Source organism: Oratosquilla oratoria, chromosome 5, assembly GCF_046742065.1.
Source record: "Oratosquilla oratoria isolate Oo_2021 chromosome 5, ASM4674206v1, whole genome shotgun sequence".
Classification (NCBI taxonomy): Eukaryota; Metazoa; Arthropoda; class Malacostraca; order Stomatopoda; family Squillidae; genus Oratosquilla; species Oratosquilla oratoria.
Genome location: NC_134781.1, coordinates 70,365,048 through 70,387,547, shown reverse-complemented (window position 1 = coordinate 70,387,547; position 22,500 = coordinate 70,365,048). Strand labels below are relative to the sequence as shown.

Below are 22,500 nucleotides of genomic sequence, written 5' to 3'. Positions count from 1 at the left end.
CTCAAGATTAGAGTCACTGTATTAATTTTACACAAAAGAATAATTTTACTTTCGTTTCTGAAAAGCATTACCTGCGTCTTTATGGTGTTACATTTTTTCCCGTTTACGCTCACTCGAAAACAAATGTCTTCTTGGAAAACTTTTTTGTCTAAAAATCCATCTATTTGTTTATTCATTTATCTACTCGTTTATTTATCTGTTTGTTTATCTTTACTATATCATATTACATTTTATCATATTATATCATATACTATATTATACTGTATATCATGAATTATATGAAATATCATGTTATGTTATCATACTATATATTATATCATATTGTATTATACTATATCATATCATATTTTGATTATATTATATATCATATTTTGTTATATTATACCATATTTATTGTATCATATATTATATCATCTCATATTATATTATATCATATCATATCATATATTTTATATTTTATGGACAAATTTGGATTTAAAAAGGAAATAGGCAAGAATTGGTTTACTAATAGGGTGGTCGACGAATGGAATAGACTTAGTAACCATATAGTAAGCGCTGAAACTATCAGTTGTTTTAAGAAACGATTAGACAACTTTATGGAAGGGGATGACAGGTGGTGATGGATACGGAGCTGCCTAGTGTAGGCCTTATGGTCTCTTGCAGTTTCCTCTATTCTTATGTTCTTATCAGTTAATATTTATTTTGTAATCGTCTCCAGGTCCAAGACCGAGCGTGGGTTCCCACTACCGCGCCCATCAGTTGGCCCTCTGGATCTGGCTGGTCCCGGAGCTCGAGTCCGCGGGCAACGCGTACCCGCCGGACCCGGACTCCTGGGAGAGCAGCACGGACGCCAAACTCTTCTACGGCCCGGTCAAGGTCCCCGACCCCTGGGCCTTCATGCTCGAGACGACGACCACCTCCACCAGCTCCTCCACCACCACAACCACCGAAGCGACGACGACGACAACGATGACCACCAGTGTCGTTACCCCAGCCTTGCCCCCCGCTCAGGGAGGGATAACTACTGCCAGGTAGGAACTCCTCCACCACTTTTCTCTCTCCCCCCTCCACCCCCACCCCCCCACCCCCACCCCCCCAAGGGAACTCCTCTAATACAGTGACTTTTTTTTTTTTTTTTTTTTTTTTTTTTTCCTATTCATGTGATGGACCACCACAAATTGCCAACCCCTTTGACCCCCACGATTAATTTTATTTCTATTTTCGTGTTTTTTTCCTAAGATATACGATGCTTCACACGGAAAGATACGCTCAACTGAGTGAACTCTTCTGACCGAAGCCTTGTGGCATTGTCCACAACAGAATGAAAAGATCATGTCACTGTGTTCCAAAAATAATCAAATCTTTCCGTCTGTCTGCCCGGAATGATGTCGTTTGACGTCAATTAACAAAAGAAAATAAATAAAAAAATAGATAAAGCATTTGTTTTCCAATATATATATATATATATATATATATATATATACAAATATATATATATATATATACATATATATACATATATATATATACATACATACATACATATACATATATATACATATGTATATATACATATATATTTATATATATATATATATACATATACATATATATATCTATATATATATATATATATATGTACACACATATATATATATATATATATATATATATATATATATATATATATATATATGCGAATAAATCACAAAAACACGTGATTCACAAAATGTGTAATAAAACCACTTGGAAAATAAAATGAAAGGTGACCGAACGTTTTAGTCTATTTAAGACATTTTCAATTTGAAAATGTCTTAAATAGACGAAAAGGTTCGGTCACCTTTCATTTTATTTTCCAAGTGGTTTTGTTACACGCACACACACACACACACGCACAGACACACACACACACACACACACACACACACACACACACACACACACACACACACACACACACACACACACACACACACACACACACACACACAAAGATATATATATATATATATATATATATATAAATATATATATATATGTATTTATATGTATATATATAGTATCCGCTTATTTTATCTATTTTACTTATTTATTTTGGTCATAAATTAAGTTGATTATGAACTGGGTGAGAAACGTTGATCACAATCGACATTTCTGACAGTTTCATGAACAGGATGGACACCATTGTGACCGAAGATTGGTTTAGTTCATACAACATCACTTTGACGGACGCGAAGGAGGGAACCCTCAAATGAACTCGTGGGACCACTTTCACACACCATAGCATTTCATTTATTTATTAATATCGTTATTCATTTATCTAAATTTTCATGTACAAATATGTATCTTTATATATATATATATATATATATATATACAGTATATATATATACATATATATACGTATATATACATATATATATACACACATATATATGTATAAATATATTTATATATGTATGTATGTATATATCTATGTATACGTATGTATGTATATATTCCTTTCTTTTTTCCCCTTTTTTTTTCTCCCGTATGAACTCTGGAATTGGCCACATCTCGTCGACTCTGTCTCCACCTCGATGTAGCAATTCAAGATTTTATCCTGTCGGGAGGAGTCCCACTCTTGACGGTAGCAGAACGTACGTACTCGTACATTTTGAACCCAAAGTCAGAACCGGACGTTTCACCCTCGGAAATTCAGTTACATTTTGCTTTTGTGGATGAAATCGTCTCAGGCCTGGTGACAACTAATATATATATATATATATATATATATATATATATATATATATGTATATATATACATATATTTCTTTTTCTTTTTCTTTTTCTTTTTCTTTTTTCAACCACATTAACTTTTTTTCCACTTTTAATTCCATGTCATCATGATCGAGACTGACAATGCGCTCGACGGAGACATATGCGGAAACTGAAAAGTTAATGTGGTTGAAAAAAAAATTAATATCTACACTGGGGATTATTAAATGTGTATATATACATATATATATATATATATATATATATATATACATATATTTACATATATATACATATACATAAATATGTATATATATATATATATATATATATATATATATATATTTACAAGATCTCCTTATTCGTTTACTTGCATATTCATTCATTTATTTCACTAATCTATTCTAATTCTATTTATGACATTCTATTCTATTTGTCGTACATTATGTATGAGGGCACTAACAAAACATATCAAAACCTAAGGAAGACTCAAGAGAGACAGAGAGAGAGACAGAGAGAGAAACAGAGAGAGAGGCAGAGAGAGAGACATAGAGAGACGGGGAGAGAAACAGAGAGAGAAAAAGAGAGAGAAACAGAGAGAGAGAAACAGAGAGAGAGAGAGAGAGGGGGGGAGGGAGGGAGTCGAATGACATGTTAGCACTTAAGTAAAAAAAAATCGTCTCGCATCAGTTAGAAATAGAATTCCTGAACTGCAGCCCGAGCTCAGACGGGTTGAATGTGTGTGAACGGATGACTATGTGTACCATAAACACTCAAATCATGGCGATGGTTGTAGTGCGCCATTTGGTCTTGGGTCGCGTGGTGGGAACTCTTGATCGAGCGCTCAGTGTTCATATATATATGGTCCGATCGATGGGTGATGTTATGATCTCTCTCTCTCTCTCTCTCTCTCTCTCTCTCTCTCTCACACACACACACACACACACACACACACACACACACACACACACACACACACACACACACACACACATACACACATACACACACATTTGATTCCCACCCAGGGCTAAAATAATTACCGTATCGCTGCGCTGCGGGTTGTTACTCCAACTCTCGTGGGCGGGGAGTTGGGGGCAATAGCTGTCGATCACGAGTCCAACACGTGATCCAAGACCAATGTGGTGAAACCATGGTGAGTCACACACACAAAGAAACAACAACTAATCCACCAGTGCTGGGGTGCCGTCTTGCTGTGTTGTGATACTTTCCAGCCCTGGCCTGTTCGCCTAGCAATGATTTTGAAAATGCATTTCATTGTTTATTTGTTTGTTTGGTTATACATATATATTTGTATCGAATAGGAACCAGTTGGTGTTCTTAGAAGTAGTGGCAGTAATGAAAGTAGGAAAGTTTGGCAGACACTGCCAGATTTTTATCTTTTTCTTTTATTTCTTTATTTCTGTTTTGTTTTTTGTTTTTTCGTTCCGATGCCATTTCTGCCTGGCAGCTTATTACGAACGAAGCGTTGTAGTAAAACGCATAGGATATCGCATTCTTTAATTTTGTTGATCACGTTCTTATATGACCGGGGTCAGGGCCTGCCAAGCCGTTCAAGATGAAGTACAGAAGAATCTAAAAAGAAAATAAAACAAATAAGATAAAGAAGAAGGAAAAAAAGCATCGTTATTTAGGCAGTGAGCCAATGTACTTTAGAAGTTAAGCGACGCTTCGTAGTCATGAAGTGACCCGCCAACCGAACCCAATCGGGTCGAAAGACTATTAGAAATTCCCTTCTTCCGTCCCTCTGTCTCTTTCCGTCCAGTTGCCTCTCTCCGTCCCTCTGTCTCTTTCCGTCAGTCTGTCCGGCCCGCCCCTAGGTCTCCTCGAGTGTCCATAGTCAAACTGTGAGTTTGATCATTAAGAGCTTTTGAGACTGGAACAGAGTCACTGGTCAGATCAGAAAAGTTTAAGCGCCGTTTCTGACGAGAGGAAGAGACAGGAAGAGGAAGAGGAGGACGAGGAGGCCAAATAGGACGAGGAGGACGAGAACGACGAGGAGGACAAGGAGAACGAGGAAGACGAGGAGGCTGAGGAGGACGAAGAGGCTGAGGAGGACGAGGAGGACGAGGAAGCCGAAGAGGACGAGGAGGCCGAGGAGGCCGAGGAGGACGAGGAGAACAAGAAGTCCAAGGAGGACGAGGAGAACGAGAAGTCCAAGAAGGACAAGGAGAACGAGAAAGACGAGGAGGGCGAGGAGGACCAGGAGGACGAGGAGGTCGAGGAGGACGAGGATGCCGAGGAGGATGAGGATGCCGAGGAGGACGAGGAGAACGAGAAGGACGAGGAGGTCGATGAGTACGAGAAGGACGAGGAGGAAGAGGAGGCCGAGGAGGACGAGGAGGTCGAGGAGGACGAGGAGGCCGATGAGTCCGAGGAGGCCGATGAGGACGAGGAGGCCGATGAGGACGAGGAGGACGATGAGGACGAGGAGGCCAAGGAGGACTATGAGGCCAGAGACGAGGAAGACGAAAAGAAGAGAATATCATATTTGGCTTCCAGCAATTCATTGACGCTTCTATCCTTCAGGACAATATCGATCTCCTGTAGAAAATTATAATGGGTCAGCAGAATATGGCAGAAGTTATGGGTTAGTTAGTAAAGTGTAAGTAGGTACGGGAGAATGGTATTTTTAAACTTCAAGAGTGAAGGAGTGTTACATTAGATGTGTATGATATCGGGGTGGGGGGAGTATAAAATGGAGAGGAGTTTTGCACCTTAAATAAAAGTGTCTAGAGAAGGTTCTAGAACAATGCGAACTTAAATATTTATTTGAGGAGAAAGGTGAGAAAAGAGGAGGTTCCTGCAAATTAATGAGTTGGTAGGACATTTGAGTAGAATGTGAGATTTAGAAAGAAGAACACTTGGACGGGGTTGTCGTTCGACTTGAAAAAAAAAAAACATAGGTGATACGAGACTCCTGTTCTTAAGTGTGTCAACCCTGTCTCGGAGCCACGGCGGCTATGTTAGTAAGAAAAGAATCATTGGCAAACATAAGGGTTAATAGTCTTCAGATAGCTAATTTGGTGTTATTCCTAGCACATCAGCCACAAGTTCACTGGCGTGTATCGGAGTAGAAGGCAGAGAGATGAAAGCAACGACAGGAGTCAACGCTGGATCTCGAGCTGCCTTATCGGCTCGTTCATTACTGGGCATACCGACATGAAATGGCGCTCAGCAAACGGACACGAATTTAAAAAAGGAGAGAAATTTGGATAAGCCACAAATGGATATAAGAAATCAATGAACATCGGAGATTGAGGACGAAAAGAGCTTCTAAGGCGTCCCGCATGTCAAAGACGATTATGTAGAATGAGAAAGGCAATTCTGAATAAAGCATAAGGCGGCAGGAATAGCTCAGTCCGGCAGTCAGGTTGACCTGAAGGAGGAGAGATATCTAGGTTATGAGATTCTGTGTCCATGGGAGATGTAGCTGAATAATCTACTTCGTGGTCAAAGAGGGCAGGAGGATGGAAAGAAAGGGACAAGGACAGAGGAGGAGGAGGAAGAGGAGGAGTAAGGAAGAATATTTCTTGCAAAATCAGTTTTTCGTGAAATAACTAGAGACGCGCCATCTCTCACAATCTGTCTCTCTCTCTCTCTCTCTCTATATATATATATATATATATATATATACACGTATACATATACATATATATATATATATATATCTGTGTGTGTGTGTGTGTGTGTGTGTGTGTGTGTGTGTGTGTGTGTGTGTGTGTGTGTGTGTGTGTGTGTGTGTGTGTGTGTGTGTGTGTGTGTGTGTGTGTGTGTGTTTGTGTGTGTGTTTGTGTGTGTATTCCTTTTCCTATGCCATGCTCCCTCTACCTCTTACCTCCCTCCCTCCCTCCCTCCCTCCCTCCCTCCCTCCCCCTTTCTCTTTCTCATCATCACGTACGCAACATAAGCACGTATGATGTCCCGAACGCTTCCATTCACGAGCACACGTAGAGTCTGTTGTCGTGTTCTCCTCTTCAGCGATGTACCCTAAGTATGGTCAGAGGCAACGGTCAGAACTTCTTAGAAAATAAACACATAAATAGAAATTAGAAGAAAAAAGATCTTCCTTCTTGGACTCTTTACAATAATATTTATAAAATTATCTGAACCTTGAATGATTTCTTTTACAATATAACTTAGTGTATTTACACTTTTGTTTATCTAGTTACCTCTATAATTATAATCATCGAAAATTATTTCTTATACTTTAACTTGCTAATTTATTATTTTAGATTTTGATAAAGATTGTTTCAAAATGAAATAGGGAAAATTGTAAGCCAAGTTACGTTGAGTTAGGTATGGTTAGGTAAATGAATTTGCAAAAGGATAATTTATGTTTGGTTTAGTTAGGTTAGGTGTAAGGTAAGGTTAGATTAGGTAAGGTTAGGTTAGGTTTGGTTAGGTTAGGTTAGGATTGGTTATGTTAGGTTAAACTAGGTTAGGTTAGGATTAGTTTGGTTCGGTTAGGATAGGTTAGGTTAGGTTAAGTTAAATCAATTGAGATTTTTATTGTATTTTTTGCGATGATGTATTGTAGAATTAAAAATTCTTAAAAATGTAAATATAACTGATAAGATGAAAAAGCACCTCCAATTTCATTTCTGGATTTTCTTAACCAAGAATTAGAAAAACGTCTGTAATACAAAGAATATGATTTGCAAATGTTGTTTACATAAATAAACAAAATCTCGCACAGTTGTAAATATGACGTATTTGATAAAAAAAAAAAAAGATCTTCCGAGGTAGCGGAAATTTTTCAGATGGCAACTCACCCACGGGATGCCACACATCGCAAGATGAATTAATTTGACGGAAGGAGATTTTATTCAGCTTTGGGCGAGGCCCTGGGTCAGGTTCAAGGTCTACCTTACAGCTGAATAAAATCCTTTGCCGCTTGCCAAGGTAGAAGCGACGTCGTGCAACGAATAAAAGAAAAACTGACCACTAAATACGCTCTGCTTACTTACAAAATAAAAACACATTTATCCAAAGTCTCAGGAATATGCATGAAAGAAAACGTAACTCCACATGAGATGTAGGAAGATAAAAATCGAGATGATAAAGAGGAGAAGAAAAAGAATATAAAAAGAAACTAAGAGGAAAATACAAAGAAGAAGAATAAAAAGTAGAGGAGGAAGATTAAAAATAAGAAGAAGAAGAAGAATGAGGAAGAAGAAGAAAAAGAATGAGGAGGAAAAAAGAAAGAATTAGAAAAAAATATTGAAAATGAAAGAATGAGAAGAAAGAAAAAATGAGACAGAAGAAAAGAAAGGAAAAAGAAAAGAAAAAGAAAAAAGAAAAAATGAGGAAGATGAAAACAACAAAGAAAAAGAGAAAGTGAGAAGAGAATAGAAAGAGGAAGAATAAAATAATAAGGAAGAAGAAAAGAAAGAAGAAGAAAAAAAGGATAAAGAAGAAAAGGAGGATGAAGAAGAGGAGAAAGAATAAAAGGAAGAAGAAGAAAAGAAAGAGAAAGAAGAGATATAAAGAAGAAGAAGAAGAGAAAGTAAGAGGAAAAAGAGCAGGTAAAATAGGAAGTAAAGAAAGAGGAAGAAGACAGATAAAGAAAAAGAAGAAGAGAAGAGAAGAATAGGAAGAAAAGGGGAAAAAGATAAAGAAAAAAAAAGAAGAAGAAAAAAAAAATAATCTTGCCCTGTGTGGGCCCGAAGCAGGTTTGCAAATTTGATTCCATCTGCATAATCTCCGCGACTGAAACGCCCACAGGAGGAGGAGGAGGAGGAGAAGGAGGAGAAGGTGAATGAAGTGGAGGAGGAGGACTAGAAGGAGGAGGACTAGAAGGAGGGGGAGGAGGAAGAGGACTAGGAGGAGGAAGAGAAGAAAGAGGAGGAGGAGGAAGAGAAGAAAGAGGAGGAGGAGGAAGAGAAGAAAGAGGAGGAGGAGGAAGAGGAGGAGGTGGAAGGGAAGAAGGAGGAGGGAGAGAAGGAGGAGGAGGAGGAAGAAGAGGACTAGGAGGAGGAAGTGAAAGAGGTGGAGGAAGTGAAAGAAGAGGAGGAGGAGGAGGAGGAGAAGAAAGAGAATGAGGAGGAGGAAGAAAAGGAGGAGGAAGAAGAGGACTAGGAGGAGGAAGAGGAGAAAAAAGGAAGAGGAGGAGGAGGAGGAGGAGGAGAAATAGGAGGCAGAAACCCTCCTAATCGGAGAGCACTCTTCTGTAATGGTCTGGACACGTCTTCAGCAATGTAGTATCAGGGACGATCAAGCCAGCAGGACAGGAGATGATTCAGCGCTGAACGATTCCGTGAACAATAGAAACTATAGTCAGACGATACTTAAACCTTCGTAACACTATAGTATCAAGACAAAGTTGCGAGACAGTCCAGAAACAGGCATGAGATAGCACCGAGACACGCGAGGGAAACGCAAACGATGTTTCGGAGACAATTCATCTGGTGCTTAAGAAGATTTAAGTGTTATTCATTGACACAGTGAGCGAACAATCTGAACGGTTCCCCTTTATCATGCCAGCCCGATGAGCTCTGATCAGAATTCTTCGCATGTTGCATCGCAATGTTTTACTGTATTTTGTTCCAGTGTTCAGTGACCTCCCTCCGGACCTGGAATGTTGATGGTCTATTTGCTTTAGACACGAATATTGTGACTTTTTTTTTTCTTGGAACAGTCCTACAAAAAATAACCAGGCATTAATCCTTCCGATACTTTTTGGTAACGATGTCAAGATATTTTCAATGTGCGTGCGTATTGCACCACATTTTCTTCTTTTCCCTGAGAGCTTATTCATCATCGAGGTCTTCTGAAAAGAAAAAATTATTTTATTTATTTACCTATTTGTTCATTCATTTTTCATTCATCTTACTCTATTTTATCTACCTAATAATCTATTATTTATTAATCATTTTATCTATTCGTTTATTTATCTATTTATTTATTTATCTACCTACTTTTTTCTTTCTTTTTTTATTTTTTGTGTCCAGATTTTTTTTTTTTCCGACAAATCACGTGATCCACAAGCACATTGGCGCAACGTCAGGGGTCCATCATGAACCGGAATGGCAGCGCCATATTCTTCCACAGGAAAGGTGGATGGGTTCTGGGGAACTACAGACAGCACTCCATAAGCATCAGGATGTGACCACCATTAGGATAACGGTAATGGGCACCGCTGCCGTAGCTCTCGTAGCTGCCGTTCTTCCAAAGGCCCCTGAGCGCCATTACACAAATAGCACCAAAACTCCCAGAGGGTACAGATATGGAAAGAGGCGGAGTAGGAGGAGGAAGAGGAGGAGGTGGAGGAGTAGGAGGAGGAAAAGGAAAAAGAGGTTGAGGAGGTGGAGGAGGAGAAAGAGGAGGAGGTGGAGGAGGAAGAGGAAGAGGTGGAGGAGGAGGAGGTGGAGGAGGAGGAGGTGGAGGAGGAGGAGGTGGAGGAGGAGGAAAAGGAGTAAAAGGAGAAGGAAGACTGGAAGGAAAAGGAAGAGGAGGACTAGAAGGAAACGGGAGAGGAGGAGATTCAGATGAAGGAAGAAAAACAGAAGAAAGAAAAGGAGCAGAAGAATAGGCAGAGCAGAAAGATTAGCATGAAGAGGAAAAGGAGCATAGTAAGGAGGAGGAGGAGAAGAAGGAGGAGGAGAAAGTGGAGAAGGAGGACGAGGACGAGAAGGAGGAGGAGAAGGAGGATAAGGAGGAAGAGAAGGGAGAAGGGGAAGAAGAGGAATCAAGCAGGAGGAGGAGGAGGAAGAGAAGGGAGAAGGGGAAGAAGAGGAATCGAGCAGGAGGATCAGGAGGAGGAGGAAGAGAAGGGATAAGGGGAAGAAGAGGAATCGAGCAGGAGGATCAGTAGGAGGAGGAGGAAGAGAAGGGAGAAGAAGAAGAAGAGGAATCGAGCAGGAGGATCAGGAGGAGGAGGAGTGAGGGGCCGGAGCAAAGAAGCATCGAGGCGAGAATCTGAGATAGTCTCTTATTTCGCGGAAGTTTTGTGAGATTGGGAGAGGCCGGTGGCGGGAGTGATCCCTACCCGTCACCGACCCCCGGCCCAGGCCCTCGTCACGCAATCACGGAGGACCGGAACTCGGCAGCGGCTGACGGACGTTCCCCCCCCTCTCCTCGGGCGCAGGATCCTCTGGGCTGAACAAAATCGTCCCGTAGGATGATTTATTTCTATTTGTCTGTTCCCATTTTATTCTGTTTTAATTTATTCTGTTTTGTCTTATTTTCCAATATTTCGTTTTAATCTATTTCATTCTTTTCTATTTCATTGTTATATTTTTCTATATTACCATATCTATATATATATATATATATATATATATATATAGAGAGAGAGAGAGAGAGAGAGAGAGAGAGTATATATGTAGATATAGATGAATATATATGTATATAATATATATATATATATATTATACAAATACATGTATATGTATATCTATAAGTACGTTATATATCTATATGTACTTCTATTCGTATATGTACATATATACGTATATGCAAATACATATATGTATATGTGTATCTACTATAGTAAAGTAGTAGCCTCTGTCTGTCTGTCTGTTTATTTGTTCACGAATTCATCCTAGGTTTTCTGATACCCTATCACTCCAGGTATTTGGATAACTATATTTCATTTAAAAGAAAAAAAAATTGGTTAGGGTTAAGGGTTAAAGTGAGGTAGGGTTTGGTTAGGTGAGTCATTATTCACGAACTACTCCTAGGTTTTTGCAGATAGATCCCTATAACCATATATATATTCTGAAATCTTATAACCCAAGGTAATTCGATCACTATCTTTCATTTGTCTGTCTGTCTGTTTGTGTGTTTGTTCACGAACCATATATATTCTGATACCATATTACTCCAGGTATTTGGATAACTATATTTCATTAAAAAAAAAATTTGGTCAGGGTTAACCCATTCAACTCCGATGACAAGATGTCTTGTCATTTGGTCAAATAAAACAAAAAATCATAAAACACCAAAATGTTTGATCAAACACCAGAAAAATATGACGTCAGTCCTCGCTTCGCTCGCAGCGAAGCGCGAGCGAAGCGAGGACTGACGTCATATTTTTCTGGTGTTTTATCAAAAATTTTTGTGGTTTTTGATTTTTTGATGACAAGACATCTTGTCATCGGAGTTGAATGGGTTAAGGGATAAAGTTAGGTGGGGTATGGTTAGGTTAGAGATTATTCACGAACTCCCCCTAGATTTCTACAGATAGACCCCTATAACTATACATATTCTGAAACCTTATAACCCAAGGAACTTGGATAACTATCTTTAATTTGTATCTACTATAATAAATTGGTAGCCTCTGTCTGTCTGTCTGTTCACGAACTCCCCCCAAAACTATATATATTCACCATAACCCAGGCTACATGGATAAGTATATTATATTTCCAAAGGGCGTCTCCCTCCTCAAATTGATTTTTTTCTTACTTTCTTGACATTTTATTTTTATCACCTTTTCCATTGAGATATACTGATACGTGTAACTTTTCCCCATAAATTCGAAATTAAAATGATCATCATTTTCCTGCACCAACGTGAGGGTAATTTGGATAGTATGTATATGTATATATATATATACATATACATATATATATAATATATACATATATATATATATATATATATATATATTATATATATATGTATACTCGTATGTACTATGTGTCCGTGCGTGCGTGTGTGTGTGTGTGTGTGTGTGTGTGTGTGTGTGTGTGTGTGTGTGTGTGTGTGTGTGTGTGTGTGTGTGTGTGTGTGTGTGTGTGTGTGTGTGTGTGTGTGTGTGTGTGTGTGTGCGTGTGTGCGTGTGTTTGTGTGTGTGCGTTTGTATGTATGTGTGTGTGCGTGCGTGTGTGTGTGTGTGTGTGTGTGTGTGTGTGTGTGTGTGTGTGTGTGTGTGTGTGTGCATGTGTGTATCCATGTTTATATATGTATATATATATATATATATATATATATGTATTTATATATGTATATACATGTATTTATATATGTATATATATATTTATATGTATATATATACATATATATATATATTATATATATACATATATATATATGTATTATATATATATATATATATATATATATATATATATATATATATATATATATACATATACATTTGTACATACATATACCAAAGGCTTTTTCCCCTTACACGGGGGGTAGCCAAAAAGAAAAAGGCATAGAATTCACTCCCACCCATTTCATTTCCTATATATTCCTCTCCCCTCCACCCTCCTCTCTCCCTTTCATCTTGGCACCTCCTGGATGACGGGTCATCCCTGCATCCTGTCCACTGCCCTGGGTCAGAGGTAGTGTCGCATATCCACAGCAAGGCCGCTTTATAAATTCGGCGACCCCCCCTCTCCGTCCCTCCATGCAGAAAAGGAGAAGACGGGGAAAAATTCCTTTGGGCTGCGTCAATTTTTTTCTCATACATACTTCCTCACCCCCATCCCGCACCCACTCCCCCTCATGCATCATAGCCTCATCTATACACAACCCTTCTCCATTCACCCCTATCTTCTGTCCTCTTCCGTCCTTCCTCAACAGACATTCCTCTCTTTTGTAATGACCCTTTCACCCCATCCATCCATCTCATCCTAGAACGCCCCCTCATATTCACTCCTTCCACCTCTGCCTTCCACACTTCTTTTACTAATCTTTCTTCACTCATTCTTTCCCTGTGTCCAAACCATCCTAATACTCTTTCATCAACCCTATCTCCCAGCTCCCTTTCCACCCCTGTTCTCCTCCTCACTTCCTCATTTCTCACTCTATCCAGCCTAGTAACCCCTATTATACTTCTCAGACATTTCATCTCAAACACATTCAAACTTCTTCTCTCTTCCTCTCTCATGTTCCATGTTTCTGCCCCATGCAGTGCTGTTGGCACAATCACTCCTTCATATAACCTCCTCTTAGCATCCATTCCCAGATGTCTATTTCTCATTACACTTTTTAATCCACCAAGGCATTTACTCGCTTCTCTCAATCTACATTCTACCTCCACTTCCACTCCTCCCTTACCCGCCACATTCGTACCCAAGTATCTAAAACTATCCACTTCCTCCAGTCTCTCTCCTTTAATACTCACTTCCAGTCTGCTGTCACTTTCTCCCCTTGTACATCTCATCACCGTACATTTACTCACTCTTATCTTCAACTTTCTTCTTTCGCACACCTTCCCAAAATCTGTCACAAACTTCCTCAATCCCTCCTTTGATCCTGCTACAAGTGCAGTATCATCAGCAAACAACAATTGTTTTATCTCCCACTTTTCTCCATTTTCTTTAACCATCTCTAATCCCTGACCCACTACCCTTGCATTTACCTCTCTCACCGCCCCATCCATGTATAGATTGAACAGCCTGGGCGATATAACACATCCCTGACGAAGTCCCACCTACACCTCAAACCACTCACTTTCTCCATTTCTTATCCTAACACAAGCTCTACTCTTCTCTTGTAAAAATTCTTGACTGCTCTTAAAAGCTTTCCTCCTATCCCATATATCTGTAATACCTCCCACGGTGCCTTCCTGTCTACCCTATCATAAACATTTTCCAGATCCATAAAAGCCCAAAATATATCATTACCTTTTTCTATAGCTTTCTCACATATCTGTCTTACCACAAAAATCTGATCTACGCAACCCCTACCTGTTCTAAACCCACACTGTTCCTCACCAATTACTCCTGTTCTTCTCCTAATCCTCTCAATCAAGACCCTCCCATAAGCCTTCCCAACTACACTTAACAAGCTGATTCCTCTGAAACTACTACACTCACACTTGTCCCCCTTTCCCTTGTAAAGTGGAACTATACAGGCACTCCTCCAGTCTTCCGGCACTCTACCCTTTCTTAAACAAACATTAAATAACCTCATCAGCCAGCCCACCATCACTATACCAACTTTTTTTAGACTTTCTGTATGACATCTATCCAACCCAGGTGCCTTACCTGCTCTTATCTTCTTAACTGCCTTTACTTCATCTTTCCTTATTTCTCCTCCATTTTCCTCACTCATCACGGTCATTTTCTTAGCACTTCCCACTGCAACTACCTTTCCCTCCCTATCCTCCTTCACGTTTAGCAACTCCCTAAAATACTCTGCCCATCTTCCTCTCACTGCCTTCTCTTCCATTATCATCTCTCCATCTGCACCTTTTACCTTTTCCCTACTTGATTCGCCTCCTCTTCCTCTCGTAATGTCTTTCAAAAACATCTTTTTATTACTTTCAAAATTTCTCATTCTCTAACCCCATTTCACATCTGCTCTCCTCTTTGCCTCCTTTATCTTATGCTTCACTTCTCTTCTCTTTTCTTTGTACCTCTCGTATGATTCCCTCGTCCTAATTTGTAACTAATCTATGAAAGCTCTCTTCTTCTCTTCTAAGCCCTTCTTTGCTTCCTCACCCCACCACTCACTACCCTTACTTCTATTTCCTCCCGCCCTCCTTGTTCCACACACCATCTTTGCACACCTTGTGAATCCCTTCTCGAACCATCCCCATTCCTCCTCCACTCCTAGTTCTACTCTATCCTTCACTCCCTCCCACTCCTCTCTCAGCTTCTTCTTGTACTCCTTCTCCTTTTCTTTCTCGTTTAAGCAGCTCACTCTAAGCACCTCCCTATATTCTGTCCTTTTTCCCTTTCTCCTCCTATCCTCCACTCCCAATCTACCTTCCTCAAAAAAATTATCTGATATTCCCCCACTCTCTCCCCTTAGAACATGTACATCATTAACTCTTCCTACTATACTCCTGGTTACCACTATATAGTCCATTAACGCTCTATCTACCACCCTTCCATCCACCACCCTCTCCCATGTGTACTTATACATATACTTATATATATATATATATATATATATATATATATATATATACATATATATATATATATATATATATATATATATATATATATATAGGTGTGTGTGTGTGTGTGTATTATGTATATATATATATATATATATATATATATATGTTTTATGTATATATATATGTATTATGTATATATATATATATATATATATATATGCATATATGCTATTTTTAGAAGATTGGGCAAGTGACTATTCAAGCGCTAATACATGCGTCAACTTTGAACCTCATTTACAAGGGCGCCAAAGGACAGGCTGGACAGCAGACACCCGATCCAAGCTTTTAAAAATGGCCTTACACATTTTCCGGTCCCTTTATACTTGACACCTGCGTTCTGCCAATCCATCTCGTGTTGTTAATGTACTTGTAGTTGTCAATGTATTTTTCTTTTATTCATGCTAATTTCACCTAGGATTTTAGGTAAACATTCTGTATTCCAGCGTGACTGAATGGACAAGTCACTTAGATGTGAATTTTGATTTTTGTGCATCGTCTTTTTCTGGTAAACAATTTTAATGATGTGGATATTTTTTAACTGGTGTCCTACCGAGTGACGAATGTACATTCTGAGAAGTAACGGTTGCTTAGGAGACCTTCCCAAGGGTGGCAGACATGCCCCTTTATACTGATCCCCTTTCCTATCTTTTCCTATCTATGTATATCCCTGAAGACGAACACCGAACAGGGTTCGGAATGTAGGAATAATCTTCAATAAAAAAGTCCAGCGTTTTCTTCTAAACAATGGTTCCTAGACTCTAGCTCTTCGTAATAATAATAATGATATATGTATATATATATATATGTATATATATATATACACATATATGTATATTTACATATATATACATATATATAATCTTCTTTCCCTACTCTGTTTTTCCTCTTTTTCATTTTCTCTCTCTTTCTCTCTCTCTCTAATTAGATTGAGTTTCTCGGAAACAGTTTGCGATGTTCATCTGCGCGCGACTGCTGAGGAGATTAAATTATAAACATTTTGATCTTGCAAATCGCGGACTGAAAGCATTCCAAATTCGCATTTGTTGCCTAGAGTGTCTTTTAATTTATGCGTCATCTATTGTCTCCCGTTTGTGCGCCACCCTCCTCCAACCATCGTACATCTTTGCTAAAAAGTATTAGACCCCTTTTCAAAATAATCGAATGCCTTTCCGAGAGGATCGGATGTCTTTCTCAAAGGTACAAACACACGAAACTGATCCTATGTTTGACCCAATTCCCAAGGAGGAAGTTCCTTCTCAGCTGAATGAAATCACCTAGCGGGAACTTAAGTAACAAGTCAAGTCGCAAATTCTAACAACGAGGCATTTATTAACCAGTTTTAGATGAATAACTGGGAAAGGGTTCTCTCAGATACAAATAAAATCGCCTTGGGGGAACAGCTGGAAGATCCAGCTTAAGCCTTGGAATGCAGCCAAAGGGATAAATTGCGTTATTCCAGAATGAAGAGCTTTTTGCATTAATTGAAAAACATTTTGTCCCACATTGACACAGTCCCCATCTATTTTATCATTTTTTTCTTCTTCTTCTTTTTTTATATCCGCGCATAATGACGAGTGAAGCGTTGAGAGAAATCCTGCTCTATGCAGAATCCAAATTGACACAAAACTTTTGATACAATTAACCACTAAAGTTTCCTTGTCGCCAATATTAGTCTCTCTCTACCCCTCTATCTATCTATTTATCTATCTATCTATCTATCTGTCTTTCTCTCTCTCTCTCTCTCTCTCTCTCTCTCTCTCTCTCTCTCTCTCTCTCTCTCTCTCTCTCTCTCTCTCTCTCTCTCTCTCTCTCTCTCTCTCTCTCTCTCTCTCTCTCTCTCTCTCTCTCTATTTATCTCTCTTTATATCTCTCTATGTCCCTCTTTCTCTCCACCTCTCTCTCTCCCCATTCCACTCTTCCTCTCCTCTTCTCCTTTTCCTCTCTCTCTTCCTTTCTCTCTACTTTCCCGTGTCCCTCTCCCTCTCGCTGTCCTTCTCCTTTTCCCTCTCCCTTTTCTCCCTCTCCCGAATTACCTTTTTTCGGCTGAAGAACTTTCGTCGAAGGCAAAGTTAAAATGTTAACCCAGATATCCAAGGGCAAGCCCTGCACCAAATAAGGCTTCTGGGTATGACCAGAATAAATTGTGTTAAGTGTTACCATCAGCGCAGGGCTTCTCCAAGACGCCAAACTAAACCAAACCAATTGCCGTCAGAATTCAACCCTAATCTCACATGGCAGCGAAGAAAACAAAAACCGAAATTATAATTCACCTTTTCTTCTTCTATTCAGTTCGTCCACACGCCCACTGGGTTCTCCTGACGGAGGTCACGGCTACGTCCAGTACTCGACGGCGCTGCTCGTGACGGTAGGCCTTGGCGTCTCGCTCCTCCTCCTCAACGGCCTCATCTTCGTCCTCCTCTTCTGGCGCCGCCCCGGAGGACACTCACATCACGCCTGCGAAGGCCACCACACACAGGTCAGTCGAGGTCATCTTCGTCGTCTGTGTCTACCTCCTTCACTATAAGGTCATCCTCTTCCACGCTTCCCATTTCGTGGCGTCCAGTCACTAACACTCTTGCTCCATCTCCCGTCCTCCTTCCTGGTTAATTTCTCTGCCTAATTCCGCTCCCGCTCCTACATCACCTTCATAGAATATTTCACTCCAATCTGCTCTCTCACCCAATTTGACCTTTTGCCCTTCAGTATTATTCCCAACATTGATCTCTCCGTTCTCCTCTCCACTTTCCTTAGCTTTGTCTCCATCGTCAATTTCCAAATCTCACACCCATACATCATCATACACTTATTTGTAATTCTTGCGTCTTGTATGAAGAGTAAAATTCGAGACCTTTTTCTAGGCTTCAACCGACTAACAAAACATAAGCATATTCTGAAACAAAGAATGGAAGTCTCCAATTAAAATGCATCTTTACAAAATTAAGTGAATATCGATTATGAAGAACTTATTAAGTAAGTAGAGATTCATCTAACAACTTGAACTATACGGACCACCATGGTATAAAGTTCATAACATATAATTATAGATATATATTCACACTGGTGTACAATGCAACACAATACGCTTCATACACAAAGGTACAGAGCGTCATATGATTCTCCTGTGTTTCATTTTGATTATACTAAATCAGTTTTACCATCTGACATTAATACTTATTCTCTTCAATTTTTTTCTCGAGATTCCCACCATCCATTATGATTAATTTATTTTGAACTTTTGAGTTGAACATTACTTTGGTTTTACACTTACTCGTTTTCAAACACTTCGACTTTTTGGTTGAGATCACTCTGCATATCATGCAGGTCTGTTGTTTCTAAAACGTGAATTATGTCGTGTACACACACACACACACGCATACATACACACACATACACACACACACACACGCACGCACACACACATACACACACACACACACACACACACACACACACACACACACACACACACACACACTGTCGTTGGATGGACGACGAGGATTGGAGCTCCGAAGAAAATCCAAAATTCTACACGGATCTCAACGTCAAGGAAGTACCTTCTTGTATTTACAGGGAAGGGGAAAACTCGTGGTGTACTAGAAAGGTAATGAAAGGGGATAAGAGGTGGGATTACTGAGGGAAATGGAAGGAAATGAGGAGGGAGACGAACGGGCTCCCACCGACAACAGGAAATCTGTAAACAAACGCTCAGCTGATAACACCGGGGAAATCGAAAATATCAGCAAAAGCATTAAGATCAGAAATATAGATAAGAATAATACAATGGAAAGTGAAAATAATAGTTTCCATGGATTTAATGAGGGGGGGATGCCAACCTCCCCCGATTAGCAAGTCTAGAAGAAAAACTAGAGAAAATGACCGAACATTGGGAGAGTAGGTTTGGTGAAATCATAAAAATACAACAAAGAGTTGACAAATTGGAAGAGTTAAAGAAAGAGAACCAAACCCTAACTAAGGAAATAGAAAAACTAAAAAGACAACTAAAAGAAGTAAAAGATGAGAATGAAGAATTAAAAAGGAAAAATACAGAGAATAAAGAATCCATAGCAAAAGAAGTACAGGGTTGGAGAAAAGTCCAAGAAAACAACAAAGTTGCATTTAATGAAATAGTGAAACAGCAAATGAAAGAACAAACTGAAGACACAGTTATTAAAGTGATGAGACAGAAAGAAAATATAGTAAGAGACCTAGCAGATAAAAAGAAATGTATAATTATCTTAGGGATGGAAGAAAAATATAATCTAAATAGGACTACAAGAATTAAAGAAGAAAAAGAAAAAGTAAACAGTTTATTAGAATTAGTTCAGGAAGATGAACCTGAAATAGAAAAACAAATTGAAGAGATGTATAGGCTTGGAAAATATAGTACAGATAAGACCAGACCAATTAAGATTAAGTTCAGGTCACAAACGACAGCAGAGAATATCTTAGGGAAAACAGGGAAACTAGCAAAGAGTGAACAATATAAAAAGGTATGGATAAAAAGAGAAATGAATAAAGAGGAAAGAGAGGAAGAAGAAAGGAAAAGACAAGAAGCTAAGGAAAAAAACGAGACCAGAACGGAGTCAGAAAAAGAAGAATTCTACTGGAGAGTAGTGAATATGAAATTGAGGAAATGGACCATAATAGAGAGAAACAAAAAAGAAACAGAGAATACAATGGAAATAACAGAAAGTTAAGAGTGTCCTACACAAATATAGATGAATTAATAACGAGACTGAATGAACTGAACGAGTATCTGAAGGAAAAAGAACCGGACATAATGGGAATTGTAGAGACAAAATTAAAAGGTCCACTACCACCTAACAGCATAGGACACAATGCATATAATTATTGGATTAGAAACAGAGAGATAAAACAAAGGGGTGGAGTTATGTTCCTGACTAAGAAGGATATAAACGTGAAGAGTGTCACATATAGAAAGAACAGAGTAGAAATTATTATGATAGAAGTAGAAGACAGAGATAAGAAGAGCAAAAAGTTTGTAATAAACTACGTGCCCCCAAAAACAGCCTCGTGGGAAGAGAGTGAACATAAAAGTATGTTAGAAGACACAAGAATAACATTAAACAAGATAATGAAAGATGGAGGAAGAATAGTTATGATGGGCAACTTTAATTACAAAGAAATCTGCTGGGAAGAGATGACAGTAAAGGGTGGAGAAGACTCATGGGGAAATGTTCTACTTGAGATGATTATTGACCACACAATGACACAATGGATTCAAAAGAACACTAGGTATAGAAATGAAGAAGAACCATCGAGACTAGACCTAATAATCACATCAGAACCTGAAATAGTGGAAAAGATAGAATACCAGGCCCCAATAAGTAAAAGTGACCACATATTGATAGAACTAGAACTAAACGAGAAAAAATACATGAAAAGAAATGAACAATATAGAAAAGGAAGATTGATGTATGAAAAAACAAATTTTGATAAAATAAGAGAATTCTTTCAAAATGAAAACTGGGAAAGAATACACAAAGAAGATACAACAGTAGAAGAGAAATGGAATATTTTGACAAAAATTTATAAAAAAGGAGTGGAAAAGTATGTCCCAAAACAAAAACAAGAAAAAGAATATGTAAAATGCTGGTACAACAAAAGTTGTAGAAAGTTAAAAGACAAAAGAGACAAAGCTTGGACCAAATGGAAAGACAGACAAAAGACCTGAAAAATGGAAAATATATACTTGTTATAGAAATGAATATGTACAAGCGTGCAGAGAGGAAAAGAGAAAATATGAAAAAGATGTCATAGAAAAATGTAAAGATCAACCAAAACTATTTTACAGATTTGTAAACAACAAACTGAAAAACAAACAAGACTTGGAGAAATTAAGACAAGGAGGAGTTGAATACACAGAGGAAATAGAAATGGCGGAAATTATGAACAAGCATTTTAAATCAGTGTTTACAAGGGAGAATATACAACCAGAAGAGATCGAATGGAAAGAGAAAGTCCCCCCTATGAAAGAAATAGAAGTAACAAAGAATGAAATAATGAAACACTTGAGTAATCTTGATGTCAGAAAATCGCATGGACCAGATGAAATAGCAAACTGGATATTGAAAGAATGCAGAAATGAACTGGCAGACAAAATACATAGCATAATAAATAGTTCCTTGAAAGAAGGTAAAGTTCCAGAAGATTGGAAAAAAGCAAATATAGTACCTATATATAAAGGAGGTAATAAAGAAGACCCTACCAACTATAGACCAGTCTCTCTAACAAGTACAATAGCAAAAATTTGTGAAAGAATTATCAAAAGTAGATGGGTAAAATATTTAGAAAAAACAGCGTGCTAAATCCAAGGCAATTTGGATTCAGACAAGGACGATCATGCGTCACCAATTGAATATGTTTCTATTCAAGGCTAATAGATATAATACAAGAAAGAGATGGATGGGCTGATTGTGCATTTCTAGACCTAAAAAAAGCTTTTGACAAAGTACCACATAAGAAGTTGCTTAAGAAATTAGAAGCTGAAGGAGGAATACAGGGCAAACTGTTTAAATGGATGGAGGACTTTTTGCAAGAAAGAAAAATGAGAGTAGTGATAAGAGACAAACACTCAGAATGGGATAATATAATAAGCGGTGTTCCACAAGGAACAGTTCTGGCCCCAATAATGTTTGCTATATATATAATGATATGGATGAAGAAATTGAAAGTTATATGAGCTTCTTTGCAGATGATGCAAAACTATTGAAAAAAGTGAACACGGAAGAAGATTGTGAGTCACTACAGAGTGATCTAAGTAAAGTATGGGAATGGAGTAGGAAGTGGGAGATGGAGTTCAACACTAAAAAGTGTAGTATAATGGAATTTGG

General features: G+C 38.6%; 1 protein-coding gene across 3 annotated transcripts in view; it reads left to right on the top strand.

Annotated features, from left to right (window-relative positions):
* Positions 1 to 22,500, top strand: part of LOC143025536 (neuroligin-4, Y-linked-like) — a 651,506-nt gene that overhangs the window by 587,388 nt on the left and 41,618 nt on the right. For 2 of the 3 annotated variants that reach the window (XM_076185372.1, XM_076185370.1), the window contains exons 8-10: positions 719 to 1,031; positions 2,586 to 2,639; positions 17,936 to 18,122. In XM_076185372.1, the coding sequence (XP_076041487.1) occupies positions 719 to 1,031; positions 2,586 to 2,639; positions 17,936 to 18,122 (554 nt within the window). The remainder of the gene's footprint in view (positions 1 to 718; positions 1,032 to 2,585; positions 2,640 to 17,935; positions 18,123 to 22,500) is intronic. The other variant, XM_076185373.1, reaches the window with a different exon arrangement.